Source organism: Schistocerca piceifrons, chromosome 11, assembly GCF_021461385.2.
Source record: "Schistocerca piceifrons isolate TAMUIC-IGC-003096 chromosome 11, iqSchPice1.1, whole genome shotgun sequence".
Taxonomy (NCBI): Eukaryota; Metazoa; Arthropoda; class Insecta; order Orthoptera; family Acrididae; genus Schistocerca; species Schistocerca piceifrons.
Genome location: NC_060148.1, coordinates 139,189,112 through 139,212,114, shown reverse-complemented (window position 1 = coordinate 139,212,114; position 23,003 = coordinate 139,189,112). Strand labels below are relative to the sequence as shown.

General features: G+C 38.3%; 1 protein-coding gene across 7 annotated transcripts in view; it reads left to right on the top strand.

Annotated features, from left to right (window-relative positions):
* Positions 1-9,483: 9,483 nt before the first annotated feature.
* Positions 9,484-23,003, top strand: part of LOC124720389 (zinc finger protein ZFP2-like) — a 201,001-nt gene continuing 187,481 nt past the window's right edge. For 6 of the 7 annotated variants that reach the window (XM_047245727.1, XM_047245726.1, XM_047245725.1 and 3 more), the window contains exons 1-3: positions 9,484-9,621; positions 11,542-11,628; positions 18,316-18,378. In XM_047245727.1, the coding sequence (XP_047101683.1) occupies positions 11,560-11,628; positions 18,316-18,378 (132 nt within the window). In that variant the 5' untranslated portion in view covers positions 9,484-9,621; positions 11,542-11,559. Of the gene's footprint in view, positions 9,622-9,906; positions 10,006-11,541; positions 11,629-18,315; positions 18,379-23,003 lie in introns of those variants that run through there. The other variant, XM_047245724.1, reaches the window with a different exon arrangement.

Genomic DNA, 23,003 nt, shown 5'->3' with positions numbered 1-23,003 from the left:
AACATCGATATTTTGCCTACAAACTTTCTTTTACAGAAATTGTTACTGGAAATCAGTCTTTGTACTGATTGTTTCGTATCCTACAAATAGAAAGTAATAGACAAGCATTTAGCGGTCTAAATCGTGTGTTTGGTGAGGAAACGTGTCTGTATACAGTCATCAGCACGTCGGCAAACGTTTAGTTCTGAGTGATTAAGTATATAACATTATATGTGTACTTTCGTTTTCTATATGTAGTGCCATAATTGCTGGAAGGTCACATTTGATTTGATTTCATCTTTTGCTGTATTTCATCATGCCAGGAAGAAGAAACTGGCAAGAGTAGGTGAGAGTGCTCGATTACAAAATGAGTAAAAAATGATTTAATGGTCCCTTCTGACTAGATGAAAGTGTCTAACATTACGGTATTAGTTGAGTGAATTACTTCTTGTATCATCGACAGCCGCTTGTCGAAATAAGTCACCCCATTCCCACGAAGTTCCAGAATTCCTGTAGATCTGTGTCAGTTCCTTCAGCAATAGGGAATACATGCCATCAACTTCCACCCTTTTCCCAGCCTGGTTTGATCCCAATAATATCTGCCTTGTGGTCACCATTATACTGCCCTAACCCTATGAGTGACAAATACTGCCTGTCCAGTAGACCCAAAAACAACTGCATCCTCCAAGTGCATAATGCTGTAACAGCGCAGTTCATACAAACATATTCTTGTGACTCCATGTGTCATAACTTGAAACAAACAGTTAAGCCGATAATTCAGAACAGAAATAATGTAGTTCGATGATAGTTACATAAGAGAACAACAATTACATAATAAATAATAATAACAAGAAATAGAAGCAATTACTTAATAAATAGAAACTTCTAGTTCTCAGACATTTTTAATTTGAATGAACACCTTTACAAGAAATCAGACAGCCCGCTTCAAGATTAGCACATAATTACCATCTAGTGTGAACGCCTGGACTTACACCAGGACTACTCTGTCTGCATGATGTAATCAAGTGACATTAACCAAGGTGCAGTTCCAAACATGTATGCTTGGGGCTCTGCTGCATAGGTCTAGGACTGCATCTTAGGTACATCATGTAATACAGGCTTAAAACCATACCAGCTACAAGCGACGACTTCAAGTGACAACAAGTGGAAGACAATTTTTGACAATGTTTATTTTCAGTGGTGAAGCCAAGTTCTGTGTGTCTCGAAAGGTGAATCATACACACGAGATTATAGAAAAAAATTCGTAGTTCACCTAACATTAACGTCTTTTGTGCCACGTCCTCTTCAAAAGTTTACAGACTACTTTTCTTCCTGGAGAAAACCGTGCCTGATTTCGTGTACCTACACACACTGCAGCTGTGGCTTATGCCAGAAGTATAGCAAGCAAGTGAAGGGTTCATTTTGCAACTACAAAACGCTCCACCTTACTTCCTTTCAGAGATTTATTATTATCTCAATGCCGAACTGCCTCAGTGTCGAAATGCGCATGGTTCCCATTGTGACCATCTTCTCCAGTGGCCCCCCACAGTCACCTGTCTTAGCTTCATATGATTTCTTCTTATGGGGTTAAGTCAAAGATCACCACGTTCCTGCTTCCATTGCCACTTAATTTGGAAGAGTTGAAAGGAAGGACTAATATGGTCGCTGACAATTTTAATTGGTAATATAGATAGAAACTGCCTTGGACGGATTTAAAAGGACAGATAACATAACATTATGGCATAAAACAGAAAATTCAGTTTCCAATTCTTCAGAAGTATGAGAAATGCAATGAACTCTTCCTCGGACTGACATGAAAGAACGCAAAAAACCGATTTCAAAAAATGGATTGGGCTTGTATGCCAAACAGTGATAAAAATTTCTCTGTATTCCTATCTGATAGTAAATACATAGCAGATGATATGTACATCTGACACTGAAAAATTTCACATAAGTATTAGTCATGAGCAGCATGACACCAGTAAATGATGTACTCTAGAACTAGACAACCTTAGGGTACTGCTAATTATTTTGAGCAGCTTGAGCTAATATGAAGAGACTAACACATTTTTATTCTTTCATTTTTCTACAGTGCGTTTGTGGAGAAGGACGTGTTGCCCTGAGCGGCATGTGGCAGAGACCAAGTGAACTAGTTGTGACATGTTCACCACAAGCAGCCAGAGATGCTAAACAACACTATGAATTTTGAGTCAAAAGGTTCCAACATGTCCTTCACTCTTTATGTAAATGTAAACAGTGGTATAAATGCGCACTCTTGCTATACATTATGAATTTTAACAACTGACAAGCATCAAAAGAGTGCTGTGTAGACAAGTTTCACAAGGTGCATTTTAGCTGTGTATGTTTTTACTTGCGACAATTCTATTTGTAATGAACTTTTTGTCAAACCTGTGTGGAATGTGCAATCCGATCTCCTTTCAAATGTGAACATCACATGAGTGATGAATGCACAATGGAACATGATGTAGACCCGAACCAGTTTTTAAAGATCTGAAGATGACAATCTTAGCTGTTGAAACCAGTCAATAAGAAACTGTTTAGATCGAAATCTTGCCTATAGACTATTTCTTTGAAGTACATAGAGATCGCTGATTCTCATTTCTCATTATAAAAAAATTCAGAGAAGTTATATGCCAGTTTAAGCTTAGGGAACAGATGTAGAATGAGTAGGCTGGTGGAAATATGGGATGAAATATCACAAAGGTGCCATTAGAAAACAAATTTTGTGAACAAACAAAACAAAAATTTTGTACAGCTGCTTGATATTTATTTATGTAGAAATCTATAACTGGCTGTAGTACCTTTCTAATGTAAGGAAACTTTTGAAAGTGGAGTCTTTTTAATTGACATTAGCAAATTAGAATAAAAAGTGATTGATGAACTTTTGTCATAGACTTTCTTCTACCAGTATGCAGCTTACAGTAGATGCTCAAGTTAACAAAACACACAGACTTGGAGAGGAACAAAGCACAAACTGTGACTTTACCTTCTGGATTCTTTTCTGGACTTTATTTCTAAACTAATTTTTAGTAAAAATGTGAAAATAAACAGTTAAATATTCATCTAATGCACTTCACACATTTCTTTAACACAATTATTCTCTTACAACATTATAATGTTTTCTGTCATTGTTAGCACTTTTTTAAAGAGGACATTTAAGCTTCAATTGTCTTCTTATTTTTTTCCTGAGGATTGGAGTTCCATGTGACTTTTCAATATAAATACTACATTACCTGTAACAATTATTAACAAGAGGTTTACATGAAGTAATTGTATTTTGAATGCTATTAATCGCTTCCTGAAGCAAAATTAAATCAATCCAAGAATAACAATAATTACCAACTGATGAAACTGTTTCTGTTATGCCACTTGCTGTGGTGTCACTTTGGTTGCAAGCTACTCCTGCACCCCACATCAGTTAAATAAGAGCAAATATTGAAGTTACTCTATAACGAATTTGGAATAATGCTTCGTGCAAGCGCACTTAAAGACACTCTAATACAATTCATTTGCATTGTTAAAAACTACACTTAATCTCTGTAATCTCGTTCATTTCCTATATTAAAGAGTATACTTAATCTGAAGTTATACTGTCACCAGAAACCTCCTTACTTCCTTCCTCAAATCCACTACGTCAGTGTCTAACGCTTTGTACTCTGTAATGGAGACATAGGGCATCTGTGTACACTCATATTTAAATCGCCACCACCTGGTGGCGAGCGTGCCACAGGGAACTGCACAAGCCTCTTTGTGGAAACAATAAGGTCACTGGCCAACAATTGGGATATACATTAAACAAAGAAGTGCACTTTCATGCAAGCATATTTACATAACCATTACAAACCAAAACTTTTCATTGTTTGATATTTTTCGAATCTCTTCAGGGTGGTCTGTTTCCGCTATCATTTTACTCGAATTGTTTACAAATGAATCACTGTCATTATAAAGACTATTGTCATGGAAATCGTTGTTTTTCTAGTTTTCACTTTAAGATTTCTGTACAAGCTCTACACTGTCTACCTCAGAAAGGAATGTATATGAAGAATTAGCCATTTCACACCAACTTACTTTAACTTTGTTATAACAACTTTCTCTCAAAGTGGTTATAGTTCGACACCGAGTTAACTCAGACTTCCTTAAATGGGAAGCAATCAGGCTAAGGAATGGGTCATGTAAGAGCTACGAAAAGCAATATTTGGAATATCGATCGCCACTGGTCATTGGAGTGGGAAGGACTGTGAGCATTGAAGCTGCCAACCCTAAAATCCGAATACACTGCCAATACTGTATTTAGTTTCACCATTTGTAGAAATGAGTGAGCTAATGTGAAACTACAAATCACCTTCCATAAACTATCCAATAATACTCGCTTACTCAGACAGAAATCTTAATTGTGCATCATATAATGGGACAGCATAAACAATATAAATTAACAATGATGTGCCCACTACTGCAGTGGCCAAACGTTTCATTGCTAGCAACCCAAAATGTAGAAATTAAATATTATATTCCTGTTAATATACACATCATATAGTCACAGTCAGGCCACATGCTGTTTGGAATAAAAACACGCATGATGTTGTCAAAGTTACTTGGTGCTTACGAATAATGAAATAATGCTCCACATCTTTTTCTTGTTTTTGGCTTAAGTACGGTAACATTATTATTGTGATCAGACTTTCACAACTGTCTCTCTGCATTTCAAAGAATATATAGGATATTTTTCAACATGCACACAAAATTAACTAATAATTTCATTTAGTAGGCTATAATATAACTTAATTACAACCATACAGTTGCAACATAATTTTTAGAAATAAGTCTGTATGGGTGCCAGTTGGACTGGTAGACACACCACTTCCAGTGGCTCTAGCACAACAAACATTACTAAAACCGACAATTTTTGTAGAGATCTTTGATATAGTCTAAAACTGAATCTGCATATTATCCTAATACACAGGTATAAATATCAAAGCTACCAATACTGCATACTAGCTTCAGAATCACTGAAACCATAATGGCAATTGCTCGATTTACTTCTGGCACTAATTAGTGTGGGTGAATGAAAGTGGTGCCAAACAGTTAAAACGACTTTATGTTTTATGACATAACTAAAAGTGGCTTCAATTGAGTGATGCCACAGTAATAGGGGTGCTGCAATTTCTGCATAGTTACACAGTTTTCTATATGGCATCTGTGTCAACTGAAATTAGTGAGGCAGGTATTATGTAGTAGTATAGAGCGTGACATTCGAATAATTAATTACACATGAAAGAAAATGCAAAGAATACCAAAACAGATTTCAGGCAGGAATAAAATGGAAATCACACATTCACCTTTAAAAGAATTACCATTCAAACCTGAAAATTGTTTTATAAATCTTTTCTGAATTACAAAAACAAATTTAGAGTACTTCTTGAATCATGTATCAAGCTACATTTAAAGATGAGGAACACAAATTTTGGATGCAAACCCAGTTTGCCGGAAACTGCAGGTGATAGATATTGGCATGTCAGCGTTATAGTGCCTCTACAGTATCCTCAAAAATACATTTTTGGGGTACTTACATGAGATGCTGGATGATGTTTACAGATGTAGCAATCATAATAAAATTTCTATCTGTGGACCACTTTCGAATAACAAGAACAGATGTTGCATAGTTGTAGAGCTGCATATTGGACACCATTTAAAAATCCGATATTCATATTAAAGATGCATTATAAGTTCGAGTGAAACTGCAAATGGCACTTCGATGTTTGACATGTAGCATTTACCTGTCATCTCTCCAATATTTATATCATGTCCCCAAATACAAATTTTTAAATTCTTGCATGTTCTGTTCCATGTTGTGTACTATGACCTGAAGATACAATTGAGAGCTAATATTTTTTCATCCTTGCACCTAATGTCAGTTAAAAATGACAAAACAATAATGTTACTCTATAATAACTTTTGTAGTTATGCTTTGTTCAAGTGCACTATAATATAATTGAACATTGAATATCCATGTTCCTGTATTAAAAGCTAGAGTCAAGTTGAACAGTAACCTTCTTTACTTCCTTTCTGAAATTCACTGGATAGATGCTCAAATGTATGTCGCCAGTACTATGATCTGAATACATTTGCCAATATTGTGTTGACATTCAACATTTGTAGAATTCAGTGAGCTGCAGTGAAACTACAAATCCCCTTCCACTAATTACACAATGACACATGATTACACACAACCAGAACCTACCCATTTGCCTGATAGCACAGATATGATACATTTCCACCCCATAGATTAACCATTTTTGCTCATATCTGCAATATCAAAAAACTTTAGCTATGAACAACTTCGAAAGTAGGAAGTTGATATATGCTCCTACTGAAATAATTTAACTATAAACATACATATTATGTTGTAAGAATTGCTTGGTACTCACCTTGTACACAACCTACAGAATGATACCAGACTTTATATCTTCTTGTTGTCTCACTGGCTAAGCAGAGTAATAACAGTATTTCTACCGAACTTTCTCAGATTATCGCAACATATTTTAAAGACAATACAGATTGTTTTTCTAACAAAAAAAAAAAAAAACAAGCACACACCATCCAAACAGGCCTTGAAGGTTCAATAGTACTGACTGGCCGCCATGTCATCCTCAATCTTTAGGCATCATTAGATGGGGATATGGAGGGGCACATGGTGAGTACACCACTCTGCCAGCCATTGTCAATTTCCGTGAGCAGCTTTTGTAGACACATTAAATAAAATAACAGGTTTTTAGAGTACAATTTTTTTCATGTAGTGCCAAACATTTTCAGCAAACAACCTTTTTAGGTGCCAGATAAATCTGTACACACGCCACTCTTCGAAGATTTTAACGATTTGTTATGTTCATTGATTTAAACATAGCGATTAATTCTTGTTTTGGCTTTTGACACAAATAAATGACAACTGTAGACAATTTCCCGTGTACCTACATCAACATCTATGCTCTGTAGGCCAGCCTGAAGTCAATCGCACAGGGTATGTCCAAATACCAGTTATTAGTGTTTCTTCCCATTTCATTCCCTTGGAACATGGGAAGCATGACTGATTGAACGCCTCTGCATGTGCTGTAATTAATCTAATCTTTCCCTCACTATATCTATGTGATTGATACATAAGGGGTTATAATATATTCGCATAGTCATCATTCAAAGTCGGTTCTCGATACTTTGTTAGTAATCTTTCTTAGGATAGTTTATGTCTCTCTTCAAATTCTGCACTTCAGCTTCTTCAGCATCTCTCTGACATTTTCACAAAGCTCAAACAGACCTGTGTCCATTTGTGCTGCCCTTCTCTGTATACTTTCAATATCCCTGTTAGGCCTTTCTGGGACAGGTCACACACACACGAACAATATGCTAGAACCAATCACATGACTGATTTGTAAGCAATTTCCTTTGTAGACTGATTGCACTTCCCCAGTATTCTACCAATAAACTGGAGTCTACCCTCTGCTTTCGCACCAACTGAGCCACCTCATATCCCTACAAAGGGTTATACCGAGGTATTTATATAGCTCGCCTCATTGGTATTATAGTCATAGGATACTACAGTTTTTCGTGTTGAAGTGCACAGTGTTATGTTTCTGATCGTTTAAAGCAAGTTGTCAGTTATTACATGCCTTTGAAATCTTATCACGGTCTGGCTGAAAATTTACACAGCTTCTTTCAGACAGTACTTCATTATGGATGACTGCATCATCTGCAAAAAGTCTGAAGTTACTGTTAATATTGTATGCAAGGTCATTAATATACGCTATTAACAGCAAGAGCCTAACACACTTCCCTGGGGCACATCTGAAGTTATTACTACATGTAACGACGACTCTCCATCCAAAATAACATGCTGCATCCTCCCCACCAAAATTCCTCATTCCAGTTGCAAAGTTAAATTAATACTCCATATGAATGTACTTTTGATAACAAGCACAGGTGTGGTACTGAGTCAGATGCTTTTCGAAAATCAATAAATACTGCATCTACCTGACTGCCTTGATCCAAAGATTTTAGTATGTCACGTGAGAAAAGAATGAGTTGGATTTCACATGACTGATATTTTCGGAATCCTTGCTGACTGGCAAGGAGGAGGTAATTCTTTTCGAGATACCTCATCATGTTTAGGCTCGGAGTATGTTCTAAGATCCTAAACCAAATGGATGTCAAGGATGCTGGACTATAACTTTGTGGATTACTTCTACTTCCATCTTATAGATGGACGTGACCTGTGCTTTCTTTAAACTACTAGGCGCCATGTTTTGTTTGAGGCATCTGTGACAGATTTTAGTTAGAAGGGGGGCTAACTTAGCGTAAATTCGGTGTAGAATCTGACAGGGATTCCATTGGGCCCTCGAGCTTTACTCAAGTATAACGATTTCAGTGGTTTATCAGCACCACTGACACTAGTACTTACTTCCCTCATCTTTTCAGTGTTATGAGGACTAAAGTGGGACATTTCTCCTGGGTTTTTCTTTGAAATGGAAAATCTGAAAACAGAGTTAAGCATTTCAGATTTTGCTTTGCTACCCTCAGTTTCAGTTCCTGTTTCCTTCGCTAGGGACTGGACAGTAACTTTTGTGCCACTAACAGCCTTTACATACCACCAGAATTGCTTTGGGGTTTGTGAAATATCATTTGACAACAATGCCCGGTAATTCCTCCCCATCAGTACGTGAGGTCTGCCTGGTCTCGGTTTATCTATGTTTATTCTTTCATAGCTCCACGTCAGAGTCACAGCATCGATATTCGACGTGGGCAGCTGACACAACATTTGACAATATTCTGCTGCGGCAGTCATTGAAAGCCTCACACATTGATCTCTTGACAGACAAATGCGTTTTATTCAGCAATTCTCTAGCTACAGCTCTATGCTTTGTTTTACATCTATGACACAGTAGTCTCGATTTCTTTAGCTGTGTCTTTACAGTAACTGTATACTGTAGAGATTGCCTCCCATTATGAACTGTTCTACTGGGTACATATCTGTCCAGCGCATGCTCAACTATTCTTTTAAACTTGAGCCAGCATTCCTCTACATACTGCTGCCCTGTGCTTAAACTTTCAGTTCCTCATAGAGATACGACACTACTAATTTTTTTATGTACTTTACTGAATACTGTTTCACTTATTCTTTGTACTCTGTTAGTCATTTGCTGCCAGAGCCATATCAAGTTCACTGATGTGGACATCCTCAAAGAAGTTAGGTCTATTTGTTGCCGTTAGAAACAATATATTTTCATCATGAGTTAGGTTCGTAACTGTCTGTTCTAGCTAGTTTTCAGAGAAGGCAACGGGACCGATGACCTCACTGTTTGGTCTCCTCCCCCAAATTAACCAACAAACGACTTTAACTTTTTTTCCTAGCAGATATGCAGCTCCGATTCCAAGAATGTTAGAACGACCTCTGTGGTAGGTTTTTTCTTCCGCATTTATTGACTTTGACCACAGCAGCAGATGGTTGTAGACTTGTAGAGTTTAGTAGTTCGTGTCATACGTTTGTACGGTATTATGATGCGTTTTCTGTGTAACATGTAAGTGATTTGATGGTGGAGACAGGAAATCACGGAAAGACGCATATTGAGTGTGGCAGTAAGTCAATACTTAATTATCATTACAGCTAACTGCCTCGAATGAAGTAGTTTGCCAATGCCTTGTAATGATGCTGTCGTAACTGTTCGTACAGTTATTATATCGGTTTAATTTCATTAATTGGGCACATTTGAATGACAAGTTTGTTCCACATTTAATTCTTGTATCATCTTTGGCGCCTCTGGTTATGGTTTGAGATAGCCTCAGAATTTAATAAGTAATTATTTCAGGTTATGTGCATCAGAACCAAACACTTGTTATTTTCAGTGAACTTATGTTTCCGCATTGCGAGCAGGAGGTGACTAGTGTTTAGACAAACATATTAGTGCACATTACGTACCTGTGCTGGTCGGCAATTACGAAAAATACCAGATCGACGTGTTGGTATGTAATATGCTTGCTGTTTTCGTTTTGTCCGATAAAATTGCTAAATGTTTCCCGTGATTTAGCAAAAGAACCGCCAGAAATTTTGATGTTGTCTGTAATTACCGGAAAAGTGTCTATATGTGGTGGTTAGAGAAAGTGCAGGTCAATGTGAAATACGTGGTCATTGACGATAAAAGGCCCTCATGAAGTTCACACGCCCGCTGCATTCGTATTGTTATATTTACTTGTGCATGCGAAGTTCGGTAACAATATTTGTGAAGGAAGGAATAGGGACAGTAAGAGTTCACTGTAATCTGATCTGTAGTTCGCCCGGGTTGTAGCGCAAACAGTTGTACTGCCAATACATTAGATTCGTTAGCACACGTTAATACTGAGTATCAGGGATTGGTTATGTTGGTATGAAAGATAATGCTGTAGAGCGAATTCATTGTGTTGCGTTTTCCATGGATTTTCAATGTGCCTATGTGCTCCATAGTTTAGTAAATAGTGATAACTGTTGTTTGTAGTAATGTGCACGTTTCACTCTGTGGAAGGATATGGGAAATGTAATTTACTCTGTAAGGCCTAATGGGTATGTGCAATTGCCATCGACAAAAGCATCCCAAAACCACAGAACATTGTCATGGGTACGCTTATGAGAAAGTAATTTCACTAAATCTTGTTAGAGGAATTTAATAAGTGTTAAATCTAGACAGTCAAGAATCATTTATTTTTCCATGCAACGTTCAGGCAGCAGTGTGTGTTTTTTAGTGACTGGGTAAAGATTGCAGCATTACGCTATATTGAGTCGATAATGTTGAATATAGATGACTGTATAAGGAAACTGTTGTTAAAAATACATACTAAACTGACCGAAAAAGAAGAAAGTTCTGTCTGTATGGGTGGATTTTCATGTTCTGCTTTTTTGAATACCATGAGCAAATGTGGGTTTATAGATTGATTGAAGGTGCAGCCAGTATCATTGAGAAATAATTCTTTTCTGTCCTTGCATACGTTGCTAAGAACATAATTATAAACCTCTTACATTATTCTGTATTTTAAGGAATTTGCAGGATACATTGGCAGGCTTAGATATAGCCCAAGACTCATTTTAATCTTTTATTCTTCATATGTAAAATTGTCTACAGTAAATAGATTTGTCTGGTAAATTCACTTTATCTTAGTAGCTTCACATGACACTTAGAAATTTATGTGGAAAAAGCAAGATATGTCAGCTACCATATTCAGAATAGGATTGTATACCACAAGCAAATGCTACTAACAGCAGTAACTGTAAGTCACTTGTTTCCATTGTGTGTGGTTTTTGTTTTCTGTCAAATTGAGTTATGTTTTCCATTAATGACAGTGAGGCTTCAGAGTCCTTATCACCAGCAAATTGTAAATCCGTTCTTTTTATTAGGTTTTTTGTTCCTCAGCCAGTTTTAAATTTTTAATATGCATTGACTCGTTTGCTGCAGCCAGAAAATGCTGCCTGTGCACTATGTTGAATAGTAACAATTTAAACAAAATCACTTTTGCTTTCTTGATTTTCAGTGGATTAGGAGAGCACTCATGGACTCCAAGGGAACTAGTTGGCTGAAAAAAGAGAAGAATGAAGTATATGCTGAACCAGGCTCCTTCGTAAATAGCTTCTTGTGTTTTTTACCATTGTTTCATTAATTTCTGTGTGCCATGTGGTGTGTAAACAAGCAGATTACCTTCCCTGTTGTTTGTCAGATGAAATATTTGGTACTGGCTGTTGGTTTTGATTCTTGACCAAACGAAGTTGTGACTCTTGGCTGTGCAACATATTTGCAATGGATTGGTATCTTGTAGTATATAATGCTGCTCTCCAATATTTAGTTTGTTTTAAAATTTCTGTAGCTTATTGTTAGTGTGATGTTGGCATGCCAGTAGTTAATGATTACAGGTTTGTTGTCTACTAGGAAATTGTCACATGTTCTTGAATTATTGTGGTGTTTGCAATCACCTGTTACAAATTAATTTTCTACTTTGATATTTAGTTTGGTGTGTTGTTAATGTCTAGATTTGTTTCTTTCTTAGAAAGTGGTATTATTAATGGATATGATATAGTAATATTTGAGTAGGACTTTACGTGCTAGAGTACAGATGATTCAGCTGCTACTGTAGATCAGTTGTATGGCTTGCTGGATGAATTGATCAGATGCTCTATTTGTGGTCAGTTTTTAAGTTGAGCATAGTTGCTTTCTCAGACAAGAGGGATATATATCTGTGGATTTATTGCAAAGACAATATTTGGCAGTCTATTTGTCATGGTGCCTGATGGAGAAATTGAAACTCATGGCCTACAATATTGTTTTCCTGGTGCATTATTTTTGCTATTGCTCATCTAATTGGTTTTATGCACTCAGTGTTCTTGTTAGCAATATTACTGTTCTTGATCAGTTTTTGATTTGGGGGTAGATATTCAGAATCTATTAAATATTGGGAAGTGGTAGGTGACGGAGCTGTTGTTGAAATCCTTTGAGGAGCTTAAATACTATTAAATGAAAGAGTAGTTGGTAGTGTAATTTACAACCCTAAGAAGGAAATTGTGGTAATGCTGATACTGAAAGAGTAAAGGAGTGTTACAGTTTTAACTACGGAATGTTTGCAATGCTCTTTAACCAGTAGATTTTCACATTACCACTCTAAATATTTGGTAACACACAAATTACTTAAATGTTAGTATACTGACAGTTAAACTGTGTAGGCTCAAATATGACACATCTGTAACACACAACATATGCCTACAGATTTGGTGCTCATAAAAGAAATAATTATAGCAGAATGTCACTGTCAGCTTCTGGCATATTAAAACATGCTAAAGCTACTGTTAGAGCTCACTTCTTGATTCAGTATTTCTGAGATCAGCTGGATTTGAAGTTCCCAGTGTGTGACCATCAACATTCTACGGATAATTCTCTCCTCATTAACTCATTTTGAAAATATATTGTTCATTCCTTTCTTCATCAAAGTGCTGTAATTAATTTGTGTTTTTGTAGCTAGATCAAGGAAGAAAGCCTTTGTACTTTGAAAGGGCACGGCCGACTTCCTTCCCCATCCTTCCCTAATCTGATGAGACCAATGACCTCGCAGTTTGGCCTCTTCCCTCAAACAATCCAACCCCTAACCCCTTTGTACTTTCAATGTCTCACTTACCTTTCTTTCTATGAACTTGAACTTGGTGTGTGTAGTGTCTTGCTCATATTCAGGATGTTCATTCTTCTCTTGGTACTGTAGGTCTAGCATTGATCTCAAAATGTAAGCAGTTGGTAAAGGCAAGTCATCGTAGATTTAGCACACATGCCTTTGGTGTTCCAGTCTTCTTATCACTTCTTTTTGGAACAACTACAGAAGTGACGACTACAATGCACTTTCATATCATGTGATACATCTTTATTGTAAATGTATCTGTTTTTCCATTAGCTCAAAGCTGTGTGACTGAGCAGTCGCTGTTCCAGCTTTTCATGTGAGGTTGTATCTGAACTGGTCCACCAGTGAAAAGCAAAACTCAGTTGCCGACAACTCAGGTGCCTCAGTTACATTTTCCAAAGAACAGAGAAAGTAGAATCAAACACAGAAAATGTCAGGATAGAATAATGGTATACAAGGGATACATTTGTACTCAACACATTGAGGAGGCCTTTGGTTTCAGGTAGGTAGAATCAATTGACTGCTAAATATGTAAGCTTTTGGACAAAGTCATTCAAATGAAGTACAGAACAACACTAGATCATGAATACATCTAATGCAAGCAGAAATCTGTTGGTAGGACTGGTGACGTAAAGAGGTGCTGTGGGGTGGGAAGTGAGGGATAGCAGGGTAGGGGTGGAGGTGATGCTGTGTTGACTGTGGGATTGGTCAAGGACATAGGGTGACAGAATAGGGCTTCTAGGTGCAGTATTGGGAGGCTTTACGGGGGGGGGGGGGGGGGGGAGTTGTGGGGCAGGTGTGTGCACTGCTCAGTGCTAGAATGAGCATGGTAGGGAATAGGTGGGGCGGAGCAAACAGACTAGCAAACATTGACGCTATGGGGGGTTATGGGGATGAGTGGTATGTTGTAGGAAGAGTTTCCATTTTGTACAATTTAGGAAAGTGCTATCATCCTCTATGATCACATCCCCCAACACACATGACTTTGTCACTGAGCAGTACCTTCCTCAGTGTCTGACTGTCTCCTAACCTACGGCCCATTCCTGGTCGCCATGTCCAACTACATTCTCACACACAATTACTTCTCTATTGAAGGGATTGCCTACAAACAAATCTGCAGTACATCAAAGGCCAACTGTATGTCACCATGTTCTGAAAATTTATTCGTAGGCCACCTCGAGGATTCCTTACTAACCACCCAGAATCACAAACTGCTCACCAGATCAAGATTCATTGATGACATTTTTGTGATCTTCTTGGTTTGTTTATTGAACTTGATCTGATTAAGTCCATCAGACCCTCTATTAAATTGGACCATGGTTTCCCTTTTTATATCATATTTTTCTGAAACTAAGTTTTAATATGGCTAATAGTATTACAATGATTTGAGTGTCTGAAGTAGCAGTGTCAGTGAATAATACTATGAACTAAAAGTTAATACTGGCAGTACTTCTGCAGTTGCTATCACTAGTGGTTCTGGTAGTGGTGGTGATGAAAGAATTTGTAGGTGTGCAAGGTAGACTTTTTCTGGTGCAGAGTGTTACGGGGAAAGGAAATGTAAGGAGACTCCACCAGCTAAGAATATTGGGAAACAACGTGGTTTGAATCAAATGCCAAGGCTCACACTGAGGCGTGCACAGCCTAAAATTTCCTTTACAGCCTGTTCCCAGAAACGGAATTCCCATGCCTTGTCTTGTCAGTCACAAATACAGAATCGTCTGATTCCACCCATCTGCTTTGACACATGACGTCACAAATATGGCGGAAACGACCATACACTAAGACTCCAATATGGCGCCTATGTAAACATGACCACTAACACGAAAATACAATTAAAACCAACACACACATTCCACAAAAACCCAAGGAAACTAACGGGGACTAGTGTAGCAGGGGATACAACCCGTCGGCTTTGGACAATGACGTCACAAGTCGCCAAACGAGAAGCGATTCTTCTTAGTGTTGTAGCTCCCTTCAGTAGCTGATAAGTGTTTTTTGGCTTTTAAAAAAAAATCTCACGAGATAGAGTAAACAGATCCACTTTATTAAGCAATCAGTAAAAAAAACTAAACTGAAACATAACAGCAAAAGTGAAAATGGTAAACTGTTCTCTGGCAACTTGTGACGTCATTGTCCAAAGCCGACGGGTTGTATCCCCTGCTACACTAGACCCAACTAACGGGACAAGTGTGGAAAATTGGGGGTTTTTGGGTGGGGACAAAGTAAATAAAAACAAATTTACACACACCTCCATACTAAACCACACAAAACGACAAAAAAGGCACAAAACTACTCAAATTTCACCAAACACAATATACAGTGGAATCGGACATTTCGCTTGATCTACGTAGCTCAACAGCAGCTCCCGATCCCACAAATTGGAATCGAACATTTCCCTTCACCTGTTATCCTTAAGACACCTCCACATATAGCCATCCCTGATCAGAGATGCCAGAAGTTTAGTAAACCACATTTCTTCACAACATACTGAACACTTCAAGACTTCATCCAAAAATCCGAATAGTTGAAGAAATTTTATTAGAGACAATGCACTGTCCCCCATCATCGCTGACAACCAAAAACTGTTGACCCTGCCAGTCATATCCATACCTACCAAAGACATAAAAAAAGCAGTTTACCAAAATTAACACACGCCAATAAAAAAAAGTAACATTGACATAAGAAAACCAAAATTGTTAACTCCCTGAAAAATATTCCGCTGAAAGCACAGTCACTACCAATACCACACACGTGCAATGCTACCATGCAAATGAACATCATACGCCACGTAACACGCTACCCATAAACACACCACCAGAGAGAACCACCAACCGCAACAATACACCACCTATAAACTCGCCACACATGCAAACTAAACCAAAAACATCACCTAACACACAACTCATGAACACACCACCAGAGAGCACCACCGATCACATCAGAACACCTACAAATACGCCACTCTCACAAACTAAATTCCACACCGCCATGATGTCAAACACCACAATAGCCTTAAGTCACGGGTCAAAGCCGACAGGTGGGATCGGACACTTTGGTCGACCCCCATCTCCCACATACTCCTAGAGTAGCACTTGCCTTGCAAGTCAGTACTACCCATGACTGAAGCAACTGAATCACATTTTCTGCCGGGATTTACCCTGCCTCTCATGCCTTGAAATCGGGAATAATCTCTCCACCCTTCACACAGTTGTTTTGTCTCCAATTGAACTGATAAGATATTCTTGCTCATCGCTACTCCAGCCCTGCTTCCAACCTCTTGCCTCATGTCTCATATCCCTGAAACAGAGCTACATGCAGGACAAGCATGTTTCCTGCAGCCCTGTCAGACATCTGCAACACAAAGGCAGGGCTACCTGTGAAAGCAACCCTGTGATTGGCAACTACCCACCTGCAGCCACTGTGCTGTATCCTACGTAGGCATGACAACTAAATCGCTCTGTCTGCAGGAGTGACCAGTGGCAAAGTGTGGCCAAGAAAACTGGACCACCCACTTGCTGGAAGTGCCCCCAGCATGATGTGGTTCACTTCAGTGACTGCTTCACAGCTTGCTCCAACTGGATTCTATGTTCTAACACAACATATTATTTCCTGTAACCTCTCTAGACTCAGCCTATGCTAGTCCATGTCCTCTACCCATGTCCCCTTTCCCTGCTCTCAATTCAGCACCACACACACACACACACACACACACACACACACACACTCTCTTCTTTCCTCCCAGTGCAATTACTATTTTCCCTTTCTCAATTTCTCTCCTCCCCTTCCCCTCCCACAGTACAGCTTCCCAAAACTACCTTTAGCAACTCATACTGTCTCTGCCACATCCTTGCGTGCTATCACAGAGAACACATTATCTTCCCCCCACCCCTCCTCCCACTTTTACACTGCTATCCCTCTCTCGGTGCCCTGTGCCTCCTCATATCTCACAACCCACCCTAACAGATGGTTGCTCATACCAAAAGCAGATGGTCATTCCCAGTTCCTGGAGACAGTGGCCATGTGTGTGTTTGTTGTGTTCCTGTGAATGTGTTCTCTATTTCAGAAGGGCTTTGTCCAGAACCTCAATTTTTTTAATACTGTTTCATTGTATTTGTCTGCAAGTCAGTATAGAAAGTAAACATGCCAAATTTCAAGTTAATGGGAAAGTGAACTGGAAAAAACACTGGGTGTTGTGTGCTGCCCTTAGGTTAGTTAGGTTTAAGTAGCTCTAAGTTCTAGGGGACTGATGACCATTGCTGTTAAATCCCATAGTGCTCAGAACCATTTGAACCATTTTTTTGGAAAAAACACACCAACCAAATCTGCAAGAAAAGTCCTCAAGATTGTTCTACCTCGTGTGTAAACTGAGAGGAGTGTTTGGTTCAGATATGTGTTAATTCCCGTGATATCAGTAACATAAAAAAAAGGTCCGTGTGATATGCTAGGTGGAACATAGTGCCATCTGTATTTTGTTTACCAGGCTTAGAATGCTACTGGTTTTTGATATCTCTGTGACTCTGCTGTTGGCATCAGGGAGAATGTTAAAGAATGTGTTCCCAGAAAGCAGTTTACAAACAAGATACTGTAAGTAATGCAAAAATCCACATCCCAAAACATAGGCTAGCAAGAACAGGAAACTGTCAGTAAGTGAATGGCCTCAAAAATCTTACTTATTATTCCCTCCCTGCTTCATCCACATCATTTTAATATTTCAAATTAAAACTGTGTGATTGGCTGATAGGAAATTCATGTTGCAATTAGTTGTATGATATGGGTATTGTTGATTTTAATATTAAAGATTCTAGTTGTACCCACTGATTTCATTACACTACTGTTTTTTTATATGATGCGCATTTCGTATAAAATAGTTAATGATAAGTAAATAAAGATTATGGAAGTAGGAAATATGATTGACAATAGCAGCATAGGAAACTGAAGTACAAGAGGCTAATAAATTTTCAAATATGTTGTCACTGATCATTGAAATGCACCTTACTGACTGTCACCGAGAAGGCCACACTCTGAAAAGAATGAGTCATTTATTCTTTAGAAGTGTCATAGACTTACAATATGTGATACTTGTTTGTAATATATCTAAAATTGTCTTCTTAAAAGAACTCCTTGCAGATATTTCTTTACTATTCTCCACAGGTTCAGTTACACACATCTACCATGAAATTAAAAGAAGAATTGGATGAGAAAGTGAACCAACAGGTAAGTCTAGAATTTGTGTGACTGTATGAAATTAAGCAGTGTTATGTTATGGCTTAGTTTTGGTGAATATAATATAGATTGGCTTGATGCACTTGTCCATGTTAGTCTACCCTCTATAAACCTCTTAATATCTGATGACTGTCACCTACTACATCGATTCGAACTTGCTTCTTGTCTTCATGCCATAGTCTCCCTCTACACTTTTTACCCTCACATATCCCTCCATTACCAAATTGACTATCCCTAGATGCCTCAGAATTGGTGCTATTGACAGGTCCCTTGTGTTAGTGAAATTGGTCCCTATGTTCCTCCATTTGTTTCATCTACCCATCAAATCTTCAGCATTCTTCTGTAGCACATTTCAGATGCTTCCATTCTCATCTTGTCTGAATTGCCTATCATTTATGTTTGACTTCCATACAGGGCTGCACTGCGAATATCTTCAGAAAGTACTTCCTAACACTTAAATTTATATGAGATGTGAACAGTCCTCTTTATTAGGCACATGTTCATTGATATTGGTAGTCTTCACTTTATTTCTTTCTTACTTCGGTCATTGTCAGTTACTTTGATGCCCAAATAGCAAAAGTTGTCTACTACTTTTACTGTCTCATTTTCTAGTCTAAACTCAACATTGCCTGATTTATTTCAGTTAGAATCCATTGCTTTTATTTATGTATGTCACACAATCTCCTTTAGTGGTGATATCCAATTTTACTGTTCAGAGTTTTACCTCCCACACATCCCTTCATTGACAGTTTCAAGATGCCTGTTTTGTTTGATAGAATTACATTGTCATTTGTAAACACACAGTTTGCTCTACTTTCTTCCAGATTTCCTTTGTGTCTTCGTCGTACAGAGTGCATATCAGATGTAGGCTACAAGCCTGTCTCATTTCCTACTCAATGCTTCCCTTTCATGTCTTTAAAGTCTTACAACTGGTGCCTGGTTTCTGTGAAAGTTGCAGACAAACTTCTGCTTCCTGTCTATTTATTCTGCTGCTGCCCAAATTCCAAAGAGTGCAGTCAACTCCACATTCTCAAAAGCATTTCAGTAAATCTGCAAAAGCTGTAAACACAATTTTGTCTTTCTTTAACTCGTCTCAGGTAAGCCATAGTATCAGTATTGCCTTGTGTTACATGCTCTTAGTATCCAAAGTGATCTTATGTAAGGTTAACCCTCTAAAAGCTTTTCCATTCTTGCAAGCGTGATATCTGATGGTCTGGTCTGATAGTATTCACACCTGTTATCAGCTGCCTTTCTTCGAATTTGAATTACTACATTCTGGTTGATGTATAACTTTGTTAGCTATCTCGTATCTTGCACAAAAGTGGAATAATTTTGTCATGGATGGCTTTCCCAAGTATCCCAATAATTCTGAGGGAATGTCATCAACTGCAATGCCCGCATCTCATGGTCGTGCGGTAGCATTCTCACTTCCCACGCCCGGGTTCCCGGGTTTGATTGCTGGTGGGGTCAGGGATTTTCTCTGCCTCGTGATGGCTGGTTGTTGTGTGATGTCCTTAGGTTAGTTAGGTTTAAGTAGTTCTAAGTTCTAGGGGGCTGATGACCATAGATGTTAAGTCCCATAGTGCTCAGAGCCAATGTCATCAACTGCAATGGCCTTGTTAAGACTTTGCTCTTTCAGTGTTGTATCAAATTCTGGCCATATCATAATATCTCCAGTCTTGTCTACAGCTACTTCCTTTCCCCTTTCTGGAGCAAGTTTATTCCCCTTTGCCTTACAACCATTCTTGTTTAGCCATATTCCACGTTGTGTTAACATCATTCCAGTAATGTCTGTATTCCCTTTTGTCTATTTTAATAGCCACATGTTTGTATTTTCTCTTCTCATCAGTTAAATTCAGCATCTCATGAGTTGTTAAGGTATTTGTACTAGGCCTTACTTTTTACCTATGTTTCCTCCTGCCTTCACTGTTTCATCTCAAAGCTGCCTATTCATCACCCAGTGTATAATTACCCTCTATTTATCACTTGTTGCCTAATGCTCATTTTCAAACTATCAATGATTTTTGGTTCATTCAACTTACCCAAATCCCATGTACTTAAATTCTACTTTTACCATTTCAACATTTCTCTCCAGTTAATAAAAACAACTCTAGCCAGAGTCCACATCTGTCACTGGAAATGTTGTGTAGTGTACAATCCTATTTTGAAATCTTTGTTTTTGACATTACATAATCTGCTTGAAACCTTTTGGTTTCTCCATGTTATTCCACATACACAAGCTTCTTTCATGATACTTGAAACAAGTGTTTGCAGTGACTAATTCATGCAATGTGCAAAATTCTACCAGGGAGCTTCCCCCTTTCAGTCATTTATGCCATTCGATGTTCTCTTAACTATTGTGCATCCTGTTCCTACTATTGAATTTCATTACCTTCTAGAATTGGCTTTCGTCTTCCTTAGCTATTGAATAATTACTCATCAAACTTTTCTCTATTCCATTCTTCTGCTGCTGTGGTTGCCATACAAATTTCTACCACTGCTGTATTTCCTTCATGCCTACATTGCTGTTAATAATAGCTTACTCATGTTCCTATTTTCTTGCTCATTACTACGGCTCTCCCTGCATGACTCCTATTTGATTTTTTTGTGCATAATCCTGTACTGACCTGACCAGAAGTCTTGTCCTTTCTGCCACTGCACTTCAGCTCTTACTACAACTGAAAATAACCTGTAAATTTTTCCTTTTCAAAGTCTCTAACCTTCCTAGGCTGTTGTCGTCGTCGTCATTGTCAGTTCAGAGACTGGTTTCGTGCAGCTCTCCATACTACCCTAACCTCTGCAAGCTTCTTCAAAGTACGTACTGCACATCTTTCTGAATCTGCTTAGTGTATTCATCTCTTGGTCTCTCTCTTTGACTTTTACCCTCCACACAGCCATCCTATACTAAATAGGGGGTCCATTGATGCCTCAGAACATGTCCTACCAACAGATACCTTCTTCTAGTCAAGTTATGCCACAAATTCGTCATCTCCCCGATTCTATTCAGTACCTCCTCATTAGTTACATGATCTACCTATCTAATCTTCACCATTCTTCCATAGCACCACATTTCAAAAGCTTCTATTCTCTTACACACACACACACACACACACACACACACACACACACACACACACACACACACACACACACACACCCATACATGTGCAGGGAGCTGAGACCACACTGCCAATCTGTGCTCCCAGTTCTCTGAGACTGCGTGCGAGTGAGTGTCTACTGCTGACAAAGGCCTTAATGGCCGAAAGCCTTAATTGTGTGAATCTTTTTATTGTGCCTATCGTGAATCAGCATCACTGCTGTATCATGAGTAGTGACTTTCCTTCTCTGGTATGATTACATTCCATCCTGGATTCTCCATTGTTTGATGTTTGCTTCTATTCTCTTCTTGTTTAAACTGTTTGTCATCCATGTTGTCGATTTCCATCATACAAGAGTACACTCCAAACAAATACTTACAGATAAGACTTCCCAACACTTAAATCTATACTCGATGTTAACAAATTTGTCTTCTCGGGAAAAGCTTTACTTGCCATTGCCACCCTACATTTTATATCCTGTGTACATTGACCATCATCAGTTATTTTGCTCCCCAAATAGGAAAACTCATATACTACTTTGTGTCTCATTTCCTAATATAAATCCCTCGGCATCACTGATTTAATTCGACTACATTCCATTATCCTCATTTTGCTTTTGTTGATGTTCATCTTATATTCTCCTTTCAAGACACTGTTCCTTCTGTTCAACTGTTCTTCCAGGTACTTCACTGTTTCTGACATAATTAAAATGTCGTCGGCAAACGTCAAAGATCTTATTTCTTCTCCATGGATTTTAATTTCTGCTCCGAATTATTCTTTTGTTTTCCTCACAGCTTGCTCAGTATAGAGATTCAATACCATCAGGGATAGGCCACAACCCTGTCTCACACCCTTCCCAACTGCTCTTTCCCTTTCATGCCCCTCGACTCTTTATAACTGCCATCTAGTTACTGTACAAATTGTAAATAGCCTTTCGTTCCCTGTGTTTGATCCCTGCAACATACAGAATTTGAGAGACAGTAATGAAGTTAAAATTGTCAAAAGGTTCCTTCAAGTCTGCAAATGCTAGAAATATAGGTTTGCCTTTCCTTAATCTGTGTTGTAAGACAAGTTGTAGGGTCAGTACTGCCTCATGTTTTCAAACATTTCTATGGAATCCAAACTGATTTTTCCCAAGGTCAGCTTCTACCAAGGTCAGCTTCTACCAGTTTTTCCGTTCATCTGTAATGTATTCGTGTTAGTATTTTGCACCCATGAATTACCAAACTAATAGTTTGGTTATTTTCACGTCTGTTAAAACTTTCTTATTTGTGATTGGAATTATTATATTGTTCTTGAAGTCTGAGGGTATTTCACCTATCTCCTACATCCTAGTCACCACATGGTACAGGTCTGTCAGGGCTGGCCTTTCGAAGGCTATCAGTAGTTGTAATGGAATGTTGTACACTTTCAGGGCCTTGTTTCGACTCAGGTCTGTCACTGTTTCATCAAATTTTTCATGCAGTATCATTTCATCTTCATCTACATCCTGTTCTATTTCCATGATATTTCCCTCGA